We start from the raw sequence: 15,238 nt of genomic DNA, 5'->3' as shown, positions 1-15,238 counted from the left end.
GTTGGCCACGTATACATAGAACCTTCTTTTCTTATTGCATATATAACCTAACACCACCTTACTGTCCGTATAGAAGCTGATAGCATCTGGTTTACAGTCTATTTCATTTTCAATGAGTTCTGCCAGCTCTACTGCTAATACTGTGCCACATAGTTCTAATCTAGGTATAGTATGGTCTGGTTGGGGTGCCAGCTTAGCCTTGCCAAGGATGAACCTGGTATGATGTCTACCATCTGCGTCTGCGGTTCTTAAGTAAGCCACCGCTGCTATTGCCTTTGTTGAGGCATCTGAGAATACACAAAGCTCTTTGCTGAATGCAGTGGTGAGGGATGTCGGCGAGTAAGGGCGTGGGATCTGAAGTTGCTCGAGGGTCTTCAAGGAATCTTTCCATGTCTCCCACTCTTTACGTCCTGTTTTTCAAAGGATAATTCTCTGAGGAGAGACTTTCCCTGTATTGTGACTGGGGCAACGAATCCCAGCGGGTCATAGAGACTGTTTACAGTAGACAGGACTCCACGTCGGGTGTAGGGTTTTTCCTCGATGGACACCTGGAATGTAAATGTGTCTGCCTTGAGGTTCCAGCTTAACCCCAGACTTCGTTGTATGGGAGGTGTGTCGGTCCCCAGATCCAAATTCTTCAGGGCACTTGCGTGATCATCTATATGAAATGCCTTCATTACCGTGGCACTGTTGGAAGCTATTTTATGCAGTCTTAGATTGGCAGTTGCTAGCATCCTTTGAGTCCGTTTGAGCAGTTCTATGGCTTCTTCTTCTGTGGGAACCGATTTCAACCCATCATCCACATAAAAGTCTCTCTCAACAAAATCTCTAGCGTCTTTCCCATACTCTTCCTCTCCTTCTTGGGCTGTCCTTCTGAGCCCGTAGGCAGCCACTGCCGGCGATGGGCTGTTGCCAAAGACATGCACTTTCATTCTACACTCTATGACTTTGTCATCTATGTCGTCGTTCTGGTACCACAGGAACCTTAGGTAATTTCTGGAGTCTTCTCTTACAACAAAGCAGTGGAACATCTGTTGGATGTCTGCTGTAATGGCGATTGGCTCCTTGCGGAAGCGGATCAGCACTCCTAGAAGACTGTTTGTCAAGTCTGGTCCAGTGAGTAGGACATCGTTTAGAGAGACTCCCTGGTACTGAGCACTGGAATCAAACACTACTCGGATTTGACCAGGTTTCTGGGGATGGTAGACGCCGAATGAGGGAAGGTACCAGCATTCCTCGCCTTCATTCAGAGGAGGTGCTGGTTCTGCATGACCACTAAGGAATATCTTCTGCATGAAGGCCACAAAATGATCCCTGGTCTCCAATTTCCTTTGTAGATTACGGCGGAGCGAATTAAGTCTAGAGATGACATGCTCTCTGTTGTTTGGGAGGCGTCTTCTGGGCGAACGGAACGGTAACGGTGCCACCCAACTGTTTGATTCGTCTTTGAAGAACTCCTTATCCATTATCTTCAGGAATTCTCTGTCTTCTATTGATAGTGCTTGCTTGTCATCATTCCCTGTCGTCTGGAACACTGTACATCCTAGGTCATCAGTGTATTTTTCTGACTGAAGAATGTCTCCTTGTGTTTTGATCGTATACCCTTGTTTATCTTTGTTTCCAAGCTTCTCTTTGACATGGAAGTGATATGGACATGGTTTAAAGAGAGATATACGACCATTCTCCAGTAGGTTTGTTCGTAGAGCTTTTACATTATCTGGTTTGCGTATCTTGTCAATACACACTTCGCCCACTATCACCCATCCTAGATCGAGCCTTTGTGCGCACGGAGCATTATGCTCCCCATTTCGTTGTTCATGGATTTTATGTGCTCTCATGATGTCTCTGCCAAGTAACAGCAAGATCTGGGCACTTCCATCTAGTGGTGGAATGCGATCAGCTATCGCCTGCAGATGGGGATGGTGGCGTGCCACATCTGGTGTAGGGATTTCGCTTCTATCCTCCGCCATATGATTGCACTCGATGAGTGTGGGGAGAGGCATCCTTACTTTGCCGTCCACTGAACATATGGTGTAGCCATTTACTCTCCTCCCTGTTGTTTCTATCTGCCCTGCGCACGTCCGGAGTGTATAAGGGGAGGTGTTATCTTGTATGTTGAAAAGGTCAAAGAATTCCGACCTGACCAACGATCGATTGCTTTGATCATCGATGATGGCATACATCCTTATGGCTTTTTCAGGTTGTCCGTCTGGGTGCACGGCTACAAGACATATTTTAGAACAAGATCTGCCATCACTGGCTTCCCCACAGACCTCGGTGCACTTAGATGCTACAGATAGGGGGGGTGTGCTTGGCTCTTCTTCCTCCCCGCCCTGCTTTGTAACAAGGTTAGGGGCCTTGATTGTTTTAGTCTTAAATGTCTCTGGATGTAAAGCTGCTACGTGTCTGTCACTGCCACACTCTGTGCACTTTATAGCTTCTTTACACTCTTTGAATAGGTGACTTGTAGAAGCACAGCATTTAAAACAAATCCCCAATTCTCGGAGTAGGGCCTTACGCTCCTCTATGGGCTTCATTCTGAACCCAATACACTTGCTAAGCGGATGTGGCTTTCTATGTATGGGGCATTCTTTGTTAGGGTTTTTTGGTTTCTTGTTTCCATCGACCGACTGGTCTAAACTCATTTGAGTCATAGAGGACACGTCCGTTCTGTGGACGGAGATGGGTGTTCTAGTGTTATTGAACCTGGCTGCAGTATGTGTATCTAACATGAAGCTGGGGTCATTTTTTGACCGGGCTGCTTCGCGAATGAAACTCAAGAAGAATGAGAAAGGGGGGTAGGCAACTTGCTTCTCACGCTTATATTTTGAGCCTTGTAAAGTCCATCTCTCTTGGAGGCTGTAGGGTAGCTTTTCCAAGATGGGTTTCACTCCACGAGCAGAATCAAGGACATTGAGCCCTTTTAGGGATTGGTCTGTCCTTGAAGATTCCAGCTCCTGCAGCAAGTCCCCAAGTTCTCGCAACTTTGAGTAGTCTTTGGTTGTAATTCTGGGAAAATTGTCTACTCTCTTGAAGAGTGCGTCTTCGATCGCTTCAGGACTACCATAGCATTCTTCTAGTCTTTCCCATACTAAATCAAGACCCACTTCGGGGTGGTTAACATTTGCTGATCTAAGCCTCTTTGCATGTTCTGCAGATTCTTTCCCCAGCCATTTGGTTAGTAGACTGAGTTCTTCTCTTGCCGAGAAGCCCAGACTCTTGATAGCGTCTTTGAATGTGGATTTCCATATCCTGTAATTCTCCGGACGGTCGTCGAAGTTGGTAAGACCTGTCTGCACCATGTCACGCCGGATCATGTACTTGCCCATGTCTGTTAGGCCTGATACATCGATATGTCGGTCTTGTTCTGGTGTGGTTTCACGGAAGGGCCTTGTGTTCTCCCTTTCCTTGGCCTGGATGTTTGATGATCGCTGATCAGTGTGAGGAGCTGTTTCTCTATGCGTGGGCCTACCTGAGCTGTGAGACTGTTGCAGTATATCCATATGCCTACTGACGTGTGGATCACCGCTGAGAACCTGGCTATCCCGGGTTGTGCGTACCCTTGAAAGAACAGCGTCTATTCTTTGTGGACCTAGAGAGTCTTCAGCGTCTGAGATGTCACTCAGGCAGTTCCGAGATGGTGTACTGGTATTGATGCTGAGGAGGCTCCTTACATAGTTTGCGGTGCGTTGATTTATATCTTCTGGAGCTGTCTGGTCATAGGTCTGCTCCCCGCCGTCCTGTAGTGCGGCTGCTTCAAAGACTTCGGCTTGCGCTATGGCGGCGGCCGCATCCTCTTCCTTGCTTAGGGCTTCCAAGTTTGCATCTAACTCTGCCTTCCTACGTGCTATGGCAGCGTTGGTGGCTGCTGCGGCGGCCACTGCTGCCTGCTCCTCCTCTTCTATGCGGGCTCTCTCTGCCCTTATGGCCGCCTCTTTCCGACCATATTCGGCCCTAGCACGCGCGGCCTCTGCGGTGGCTCGTGCCTTGGTGGCATTCGCGCTTGCACTAGACACATTAGATTTCACTGATTTGCTTGACCTGGAAGAATGCCTGGATGTGCTGGAGCGCTGCGATGCAGTTTCCAGGAGGAGCTCCTTTCTTTCACTTTGCGCCTCCATAATGGCGGTCTGCACAATGCCGTCGCGTTCCATATCGATTGTTTTTTGCAGATCGCGTTCTCTCAGGCTATTAATTGTGTTGGTTCTTGTCAGATAGGTGAAATATGCTTGTGACAATGCTACATAATGTCTATGACATGACTTGATTTGAGTTATGGCTCGCTTAATGTCCTTTTCTCGTTCGCCAACATTTGTGGCATTACTCATTTCAATTTCGATTTCTTCCCATGCCTTTTCCAACTTAGCACGGTGCATCTCAATGTCAGCTTCATATTTTTCACAGGCTTTTTGTGTCAGTGTAACTGTTCGCTTAGCCCTTGCGCCTTCTTGCATCTGTTGCAGGTGTGTCGCTGTTTCAGTGTCTGACCTGTCACTCTTATGTGTTGTGTCTGGTGAGGGTCTGAGTTCTTCCATGCTGCAGGTGTGTGTAGGCCTTTAGCCAGTTCGTGTGGCGTGCGGTCTGTAACCTGTGTCAGCGGTTGGAGCCGTTTGGTGTCCTGCAGCAGTCAGCGTAGAGGTAGCTGTACTGACAGGTATCCGTAGCTCTGATCCCTATCTTGGCTGATGTCCAGTGGCGTGGCCCTTGGTAGCCTTAACCGTGGGGACATGCACAGGGGTAAGTATAACTGTTGTTCCTAACTTAGTAGCTGGGCAGAAGGTTAACCCAGGCAAGACACAAGAGTGATAATTCTGTGAGTAATACACTGAGCTGGGTTGCAGCGCTGGTGCCTTTATATTGAAGCTGTGGAAAGCTGGAGCTTTCTGTGCTGCTCCCAAAGCACAGGGTATCCGTTTTTACTATTCTGGAACCCCAGGGTCAGATGCCTGGATATGAATGTCAAATGCCAGGAAATGAATAAGGTCAGATAGCTTAACTCGTCCCCTATGAAAGCACACAAAGTCTTCTGTATTTTCTTAGATTTATTGGGAAAGTCACAGAAATAAAGGCACTTGTTGGTTGTATAGTGTTGGAAAAGTGCTTCTCTAGAAGAAGGTGCTTTGTTATGAGTGGAAGTGCTTCTGCAAGGGGAAGGTAAAAACGGATTGCCTTGCAAGGGAGAAGATAATCAGAACCTGTACTCACAGAGGCTGCTGAGATAGAATGTCCAGGGGAGAGATACAGGGGAACAGGAAAAACACCTAGAACAAACCAAGTACAGAAAAGTTGCAGGGGAGGAGGAATAGCCCAATCTCAGCTCTGAGAATTGGAAAGTTGCCAGGGCAACCAGCCACTTAAAGGGAAAAAGGGAAATAACAAAACAAACAAACTTGTTCCATGACATATGAGGTCCCAAAAGCGTACGCAACTCTACATATTTTTCTATGTTTTCAACCTAAACTAAAGATTCCATCTTCTCTTGAACCAATATGGCTATATCCATCCAGAGGTCACCCTGAATAGCACAGGGGAGGAAAGAACATTCACGCCTTTAATTTAAAACCATGGTTTATTTAATACGTTGGGTCCTTGGAAATATACAATTATTCTTTATACTATATATTTTTTCTGGCAAAAGCTATTGCTTCGCAAAGTAATTTTCAGATTTGGGATCTGAGATACAAAGTAGGTTAATCTGGTAGATTGCAATGTAATAATCAGAGAGCTGCTTTGCTTCTCCTTGGGTTGTAATGTAGAAAATGCACACATGTGACTGGAAACATGTATTGATGGACTTCTGAGATTTCCTGATCTTAAAATGATATATAACAAATCCAAAAAGGAAGCACTCACCTGAACTAGCATTATTTAAAAGGGGTGCTGCTGAAGACCAAAGTTATACACAATCCATAGATGAGCGCACTCACATCAAATAGGATATAAACTCTCATAACTATAGTTTTTATTAAAGCTTAAAAACACCTTTCTAATATAACAAAATTGGAGATTTAGTCACATCATGTGGCCATATTATGCTAAGCCCACCACTACGCCACAGGTACATTAAGTTTTTAAGTAGCTTTAATAAAAACTACATGAGAGTTATGAGAGTTTATAACCTATTTGATGTGAGTGTGCTGATCTATGGATTGTGTATACGTGTGTGTGTATGTGTATGTATATATATATATATATATATCCAAAAGTGTGGAAAGCAGTTCTATGCAGATTCACATAAAGTTAAGTTGTTGATGAATGAAAAAATATCATTTAAGAAACCATTTCTCTGTCGAAAGGGATATGGGTTTGTTTGTTTCTTTGGTTTTGTTTTATTTTTACAGTGGTTTAGTTATTATGTTACAGATGAATGTATGAAACTTGGATTTTTCCCGTGTGAATTAATTTGATTTCATTTCTAAAGGAGAATATTTATATCCCATGACCATAGACATTTAAAAAATATTAAAATAAATCAGATCAATACAGATGTGCTGCGCATATTATCAAAGTGTACAGTTCTAAATATATTTACATTGAAGCAACCTTACCCATCACAGATTAATCCCATTTATAACACCGCCAAAACATATGGAATGTAAAACTAAACAGACAAGATTTGCCTATAGATCTACTGAATATTATTTAAACAAATCAATTTTCTAGATAGATTTTGGAACATACTATAGTTGTCGCATGTGTATTGGTATTCATGTCACAAATTGCTGCTACTGCATGGTCTAGATCAGGGGTGTCCAAGTTTTTTTTGCAGTGGGCCACTTCATCAGAATTGTATACGCGCGCGGGCCGCACTCATTTTTCACTGTGACAAAAAATATGGCCTTTAATAAAATATGCAGATTAAAATAAAGTAAAATTACACAAAACCTTTACTCTTCCTCTCACTAGAAAGTTTTGCGACTACAAATTCAGGATTCCCTAGATTTATTCTAGGGATGAACTAAAATGAAAATTCTGGACCAAAACATTCAGGGTTCACTTAACCAAAACCGAAAATGACCCCCACCTTTAAAAATAATAATAAAAACTCACATTTTTAATAAAAGTAGGTAACACACAACTGGACAAAATTAGCAATATGACTTGGCAACCAGTAAATGCTGGCAACCCAGGCAACCAGTAAATGCTGGTACCTAGGCATGATGGGACTGTGCTCGCTGTGATTGCTGTTAGCAATCACACTCCTATCATGCCAAGTCAGCCAGTACATGCTGGTACAGGGTGGCTGTAAGTGATGTGCAGACCCCATACTGCTGGCAGCATCAATACACAAGGGGGGCAGCTAGCTAGGTTTCAGCATGTACTGGCTGACTTGGCATGATAGGAGTGTGATTGCTAACAGTAGTCACAGTCCCATCATGCCTAGGTTCCAGCACTTACAAATCCATCCAGTAAATGCTGGAACCTAGGCATGATGGGACTGTGATTGCTGTTAGCAATCACACTCCTATCATGCCAAGTCAGCCAATACACGCTGGTACAGAGTGGCTGTAAGTGATGTGCAGACCCCATACTGCTGGCAGCATCAATACACAAGGGGGGCAGCTAGCCTGGTTTCAGCATGTACTGGCTGACTTGGCATGATAGGAGTGTGATTGCTAACAGCAATCACAGTCCCATCATGCCTAGGTTCCAGCACTTACACATCCATCCAGTAAATACTGGAACCTAGGCATTATGGGACTGTGATTGCTGTTAGCAATCACACTCCTATCATGCCAAGTCAGCCAGTACATTCTGGTACAGGGTGGCTGTAAGTGCAGACCCCATACTGCTGGCAGCATCAATACACAAGGGGGGCAGCTGGCCAGGTTTCCGCATGTACTGGCTGACTTGGCATGATAGGAGTGTGATTGCTAACAGCAATCACAGCCCCATCATTGCCTAGGTTCCAGCACTTACACATCCATGCTATCATACACACTCATTTATTCATATAATCATTCATTCACAGATTCATTCCCTCAATCACACACACTCATTCAAACACCCTCCCCACCCCCTTACCTGCACTGTAGCTCCTCGATGCCGCTTACAGACTTCAGCAGGGGGTGCGGCCTCCCTCTGCTAAAGCACAGAGGAAGTAGGATGTCACGTGAACTCCACTTCCTCTGTGCAGTCCAGAAGACCCTCCCACAAGTAAGTAGCAGGGCTTGAGGTGCGGCTCGCATAAGATCGGTTGCCCTGGCTGCCGATCTTATGCGGGCCGCACCTCAAGGTCTTGCGGGCCGCATTTGGCCCGCGGGCCGCATGTTGGACGCCCCTGGTCTAGATGGTCTAGAATGTAGAGGTAAATGGGAACTATTCTGTGTGGTATAGACAAACGTGTTCTAAGTGGATCTGTTATCTGCTATTGGCCATATGATTCCTCATATAGACAATATTCTATATTCAGTTGGTTCTTAATCATTATGCCCTTGAGGTTTTAGGGAACCCCCTTTATTCTCCCCTCTTTGACTGCAGTCCCTGACAGGAATAATGCATGTTCCGGTACACCTTGCTAGTAGATCAGAATCCTCAATCCCTTTCTGCTCACACTAGAACCTTCTGCCATTGCCCCAGAAAGGAAATATACTCACATCTGCAGTGGGAGATACCAGATGTGGAAGATTTACCTCCAGTGTAGCAATTACAGTGTGGGATAGAAAAACACATGCACCCCCCACACCCAAGTGATTGTATGCAACAAGGAAAATGGCCCCACAAACTCAAAACGTTCAATGTGGCTAAAAGCAAAATGGAATAGCGCCACGACTGGCCCCAACGGCACACGTCCTTTTGAATATCGCTGGCTAATACACTTATTACTGTAGCTACTATGCAATTAAAGCTCTGAGCGGTTCTGCATTACAGATAAAGGTAAAGTTCCAACACAAATTCAAAGTTTTCTACTAATTGAAATGTCTGCAAATCATTTGTTTCCATGCATTTTAGACATATTGAGTATTATATGTATTTGTATACAGTATATACTGTATGTTACACATTCAAACACACACACACATAGCACCAATATGTTTGCTTCTGTATGCACCGGAATAAATGTGTATAAAAGATAAAGCCTAAAGCATTTGAGTCATGCGGAGTGTGTCAAGGTGACAATTGTGAACATGTATCCCTGTAGATGTTTTTTCTCCAAAAGATAAAAACTGCAGGTCCATTCAATTAGATAAGTTAAATATTAATAATGTCATTATTATTTCATATTTTTACAAATGTTTACTAATTCAGTGCCAATTTTTGCTGTACTAGAGGTTTGTATCAGCCCTTTTTATTTCTCTTGGTTAACACAGGATTTCTTTTAAATGAATGGTCTTGCTCTCTAGTTCCTGACAGTTTTTCACACTTTATCAAAGTATAATCAGTAGTTCAGAGTACAGTGTGTCATCATTTGGACAATATTGTATCTAACTTCTATCCCCTTCTTCCTGATTCTCTTGCAGATAGCAAAGCTATGGATGAAAAGGTTCTAAATTGCATCTTTTTTCCCCCTGCCTTTTAGACGATTTTGTCTCGTAGCTCTTTGTGATTATTTGGCCTGCCCCCCCCCCCCCATTTTATATGTGAAATAGTGCATGCTTCCCCTTCCAGCGTCATATCCCTCTGTTGTCCTTAAAGAACACCAAATATGCCAAATTGTTAAACAGCTTACTCCTTGTTCTGTGGACATCTTTGTTTATCACAAAAGTCTATTTCTCGGGGGAAGATGTGTTTAAGCATATTATGTATTCTTTGTACCTGTGTTTTGTGCTTTTGATGTATATATTTTTTTTTGCAACATTATCACCGAAAACCCATTGCTTACGTGTTTCAGATGTCGACATTCACTAAAGTCTTAAAGTGGAGATGAACCTGCTTAACATCTGCCACGTTAGGTGTTGTGTAGCTAGCATTTTTGGAAATAAATCTGATTTTTAAAATTATTTTCTTTCCCGCAAAAGGCACGAATAGTTGGTGAAAATTCTTTGAATGCATCCAAACTTTATGAAATCCAGACATCTGGAGGGTGAGTGATCATTTATATTTTACTGAAAAATAGGCATTTCATATATTGCTTAATCTGTTTTGGGGCGTTTTTGGTGTTTCTAACTCATTTAGGATTTGCTAGTATGAGACGCAGTACATAGAGGTCTGGGTGATGGAGGATATTTCTCGCATTTATGCATAATATAGCGTTAATGCGAGGGAGAAGACATACATGACTACAGTTATCTGAGCAGAGCACAATGTATATGTGTGTGTTTCAAATAATATGCTATTGTATATGTATCTTATCAAAGGCCTCATCAAGATGTTGAGTAGGAGGTCCTCTGAGTTATGTTTCACCTTACAAGTATGTTAAAAAATGTCTCACACAGCATTTACCTTTTCTCCTTTTCTGGAAATGTCATGTTTTTAAAGGCCGATGAAGTACAGTTTTGTTTTGAATGGTGTGGTTAGGAGCATGGCCAGCAGGTGGACTTTTACCAAACATTTTACATGACTTTATTGGGCCCTAAAGAGGTACACTTGGGAGCTATGCTCTTGAGAGCCACATTAACTGTCACTTTATAACAAACCATAGCTGTTCTCAAGTGTCTGGTGTTACAAGTCTGACCACAGCAATATATTTTCCCTTGCCGTTACCTCAGAAATCCTCCTAAATCCCCCCTCGGTTAACTTTTCTCTGAAGACAAGACTCAGGTGTTTGTGAAACAGAATCAATCTTTATTTTGGGGTAACCACACATTTTAACACAAAACATTAATCTGATAAAGTGTAACCAGATTATACTTTCACAAGTAAACAAATAATCTGCATAAGTGTCACATTTCTCCACTTTAGGACATAATGCAATCAGCAGCCAGAGTCTTTTCCCCTAGCTCAGCCTAGGTGACGTGGTGTATGTGACAAAGGAAATGTGACAGGCCAATAGTGTCAAATGGGAGCAGTCCTTATTAGTATAGGGATCCGCTCGCGAGTTCCATGGAGAAATAGGTTAAGCTCCAGTTCTAGATGCGGCTGCACACAGTACGGCTAAGTGGTTCCTAATACCCGCAAACCAATAAATCCAGGGGTATAATGAGGAAAACCCGTTCATACCCGGTCCATACAGCAACCCACGCTGTAAAACATACTCAGGAGAATAAATGTCTGACCGGTCCTGTTACATCTAGTACATGTAACATGCAGTTTTTGGATTAGAGTAAGGATTTCCCCAGCATCTACACCAGTGAAAACACACAAAGCTATAAAAAACAATAAATGAATGTTTTATCCCATAAGGGAGCCTTTTTGACAGGGGGCTGGAATGTAGAGCGTGATCGAGGGCTGCTGCTCCTTCTAAGACCTTTTTGGATGTGATCTGTCTAAACCACGATCGCGCCTCCTCTTTCATGTAGCCGACTCAATCAAACGTCCCAGCTTCCCCAATGTATTGCTCATATTACTATTGTATGTGCATGGATTCATTTTCTTAAATACTAACATTATCTTAAATACTAACATACTAGAATGAGAAGTTAAAATTAATTTCTCCAAAATATTGTTTTGAGGACGCTTCATTAAAATTCACTCCTAAATTTAGCACTTAAAAAATAGTTTAGACTTTAAGAAAACATGCCAATCAAGATGTCTTGTGAAGAAAGCTCATGCAGCAACCTAAATAGATTTTTGTGCACCTGTCAAAAATAAAATGTAGCGCTGCCTGCATTAAAAACATAACTTTTTTTTTGTTAACACATGTCCTGTTTATTTAACTGGAGGATCAAGAAATTTGGTTCTTCTGGATATTATCTTGGTTAGACCGGAGGGGCTATTTTTTTATTGGACCGTTGACATTGCTTTATTATTAATTTATATCAGAAAAGAAGTACAAAGAAAAAAGTAATTCCTGTTTTATTTTAAATATATAATTAACACCACATTAACACCACAGTGATGATTTTCCCATCACTGTGGTGTTAATTTATATTTGAATATAAACAGGAATTATTTTTTTTCTTTGCCTTCATTTTATGATAGAAATTATTTGTGATTTATAAGGAGTGCCATCAGGGTAGAACACTTCAGTGAGCAGCAATTACTACACTTTGTATATTTTTTCAAAAAAATGGTGCCCTCTTCAATTCTTTGGTTTTTTTAAATTGTTTTATAACTGGTGTCATATCTTAGTTTTGTGCGTCTTTTAACCCTTTAAGGACAATGGGCGGTCCCTAAACCCATTGAAAACAATGCATTTTCAGCCCGTACATGTACGGGCTTTGTCATTAAGGGGTTAATGGCTCCCAGTAGTAAAAGAGATCGACCTTGTAACTGGCCCACTGAGGAGCATTGCCCCTGGATTTGGAGTAGGGGGGCTGCAACCGCATTGACCCGACTCCCCCTCTTTACCTACCTAGGCCAAAACGCATCACTTGGTGCAAGGGCTACAGGCCACTTGGTTGTGATTGCCTTCCACGGCCCAAAGGTGCCCCCCCACCAAGAGCCCATATGGTATAGCTTAAAATAACTACTGGGAAGCAATGCCATGGTGTGTCGCTCATCATACAGATTTGGAAAGCAAGATTTAGCAGTAAGTGCATGTACGTAGTTTCCATTGTATTAAAAATCCTAAAATCATTAATATTGATCAAGGTCAGTGGGCAACCTTTTGTAAATCTCTATGCAGATGTAGGTGCAGGGCAAAATGTACACCTTCATTTACACTTCCTTAACAAAGACATTGATTGCTTATCAATAACCATCTGTTCACGCTGTCAAACAGGGGCCGTTATGTTTTATGCATTTCACAGGGCTGCTTTACCAATGTAAATCTGTGCTGCTGATATGTAGCATGCATTTTAAATGTCCGTAAGCATTGCCATACGAGCATTTGCTGCTAAGACAGGTGCTAAATATATAACCTCCCTCCGGTAATAATAAATTATTACTTTGGTATTAGAAATAATCTAACAAGCATGGGACAAAAAATTTAAATGATAACAGTGGGAAATGGAACAAAATGTTCTTCTTCAACCAAAGCTTAAACGTCAGGAAAGCTCATTTTTAATAAATGTTTCTTAATTTGTTTCCAGGTTTCTGTTGTGTCTTTTGGTCTCTTCTGTCTGTCAAGGAATACATGTTATTGGTATTTATTAACATGTTAGATAGAAATTATGCAAGGTATAAGGCATGATATAGTCGCCATAGGTTGGGTTTCCTAAAAGAAAGGGACCATATTGAAAAATAACATACTATCATTCTATCATTACTTTATATGATGTACTTTCGTAGTTGTCAAAATAGTTTATTGACTTGTGATGTAAGCATAGATCCATGATCCTGTATTTTTGCCACAGCAGACAATAGAGGTATCAAGTATTTATATTTCTCTAGCTATTGTACGGCTCAGTTATAATGGGGTCATTTCTGTGAAAATGAGTACGGCAAAAGACACGTGGATTTTCCCTGGTTCTAAATAGAATGCAGTCTTGCATAGAATGCATCTGCCTACAAAGAGCTCTTTTGCCGTGTTCCCAGCCTGACCAGTGACACTTGCAAAGTTCTGTTTATTTGAAACATTAGACTGAGAGACAACAGAGCGACGCTTGGCTGTGCATTAGCTTGTTGTATCGTTACAAAACACAACCTGTAGATTGCTTTACAAGTACCCATGGTAATCAAAGTGAATGAGAGGATGCATTTTGTGATCCCAGACAGTGTATCTACTTACAATTATGATTTTGTAATTGTGTTAATTCTGTGTATGTCTGTCGAACCATCGATCTATGGCACAGATGCGTTTGGTACAAAGTCTGTGAGCCAAATGGGCTTTATTCCTGCAGTTTTGTTAGGCTGGAAGCTGGACTGGTCCTCTGCTCACACTTTTTTTTATCTTTCTGTGATCTATTGTCTCCATTGCTTGTCAAATGATTGTCTTTGATTCAAAATTGTATGTTAACAGGTTACATTTAGCATCATTCTGACATGTTGCACACCTCTGATGCCCATGCACTGTTAAGTATAAAACCATCGATAAAGTGCATCAAGGATAGCAGTATTCAATCATAAGGGCCAGGCGAGATGTACGTGAGCAATGTTGCTCAAATACCTTGTAATATGGAGGCAACCTAGCCTAAGCATGTCAGATTTGTTGGAATTCTAGCCAAAATAATCATAAATGGTCAACAGTATGGGAAACTCTCTCGCAGGATGCTCAGGCAATTGTTTTGCAGGTTGTTGCGCTGGGTCTAACAAAGGTCACAAAGCATTGTGTCCTTTGTAAAGACCAGATGATGATAATAATAATAAGCAATTCATCTCACCTAGAATGCAATACATTTGCCATTCAAAAGACATTTGTGTCATTTCACCTACTCTGCTGAATTTGACACTATAGCAACTAAACCCACCAATAATATTACCATTCTTACTACTGTTACATACCCAAATGCTTCTTATATAAATAATGATTTAATGTATTTGTTATAGGAACACTTATTTGTAACATGACGCAAAAGCAGGCACCAGATCCCTCAATTTTCATCTCCATTTGTTGCACTCCCCAAAGAAATGTGTGACCCCTTTTCCCTCCTCAGTCAGAAGGTCTGCAGGAGGGCTGTATATTTTTGGAAAGACCACTGATAGAGATGAGGTAGCTCAAAGGCCTCCCTACCCCAAAAAATACATCTTAAAAGGATATAGTTCCACCATGGCCTTTCCAATGATTACAATTGTGAAAACATTTTGGTGGGCACATGTGTACAGTGCAAAAAATAAGAGTGCAACATTAATTAAAAAAAAAAACTAAAAGTGCTATTATGGCCCCAGCTCTTTAGACTGGAATATAAAAAAAAAGTCCTACACCTCCATCCAGCCTAAGTCTGGGGCAGTGATAGGTAAAAAAGAAAAGGTGCCTGGAAGGGCCCGAGGTACACAGTCCATTTATCTGCAGGTGCCAAACTACCACTGCTAGTGTAACCCGCACATTGCACTCGGTGTGACAACCTCACCCAGAACACCGGACCTGGTCTGAGAGCTCCACAGGGACCTCGGAGCTTCAGGCTATCTTGACCATAAGGCCAGAAGATTAAGCTTTCCCTCTGTCACAGATACTCTCTTGATCTTTAGCCAAAAAGCCGAGAAGAGATTCACGTTGAAGAATAAACAATGCAATGACAGATCTGCTGAGGTTTATTTGCATAGCATTCTAGAGAGTGCAAGGAATATGTTGTTATTTCTCACAGCAATCATTTTGTAT

At 42.1% G+C, this 15,238-nt stretch overlaps 1 protein-coding gene across 1 annotated transcript in view; it reads left to right on the top strand.

The window, feature by feature from the left end:
- Positions 1–15,238, top strand: part of UNC13C (unc-13 homolog C) — a 208,279-nt gene that overhangs the window by 32,342 nt on the left and 160,699 nt on the right. The window contains exons 3-4 of the mRNA XM_053462529.1: positions 9,462–9,484; positions 9,960–10,024. Of these exons, the coding sequence (XP_053318504.1) occupies positions 9,462–9,484; positions 9,960–10,024 (88 nt within the window). The remainder of the gene's footprint in view (positions 1–9,461; positions 9,485–9,959; positions 10,025–15,238) is intronic.

This window comes from Spea bombifrons, chromosome 4 (assembly GCF_027358695.1).
Source record: "Spea bombifrons isolate aSpeBom1 chromosome 4, aSpeBom1.2.pri, whole genome shotgun sequence".
NCBI lineage: Eukaryota > Metazoa > Chordata > Amphibia > Anura > Pelobatidae > Spea > Spea bombifrons.
Note: the sequence above shows the minus strand (reverse complement) of the source record. Positions and strands in the feature narration are given on the sequence as shown.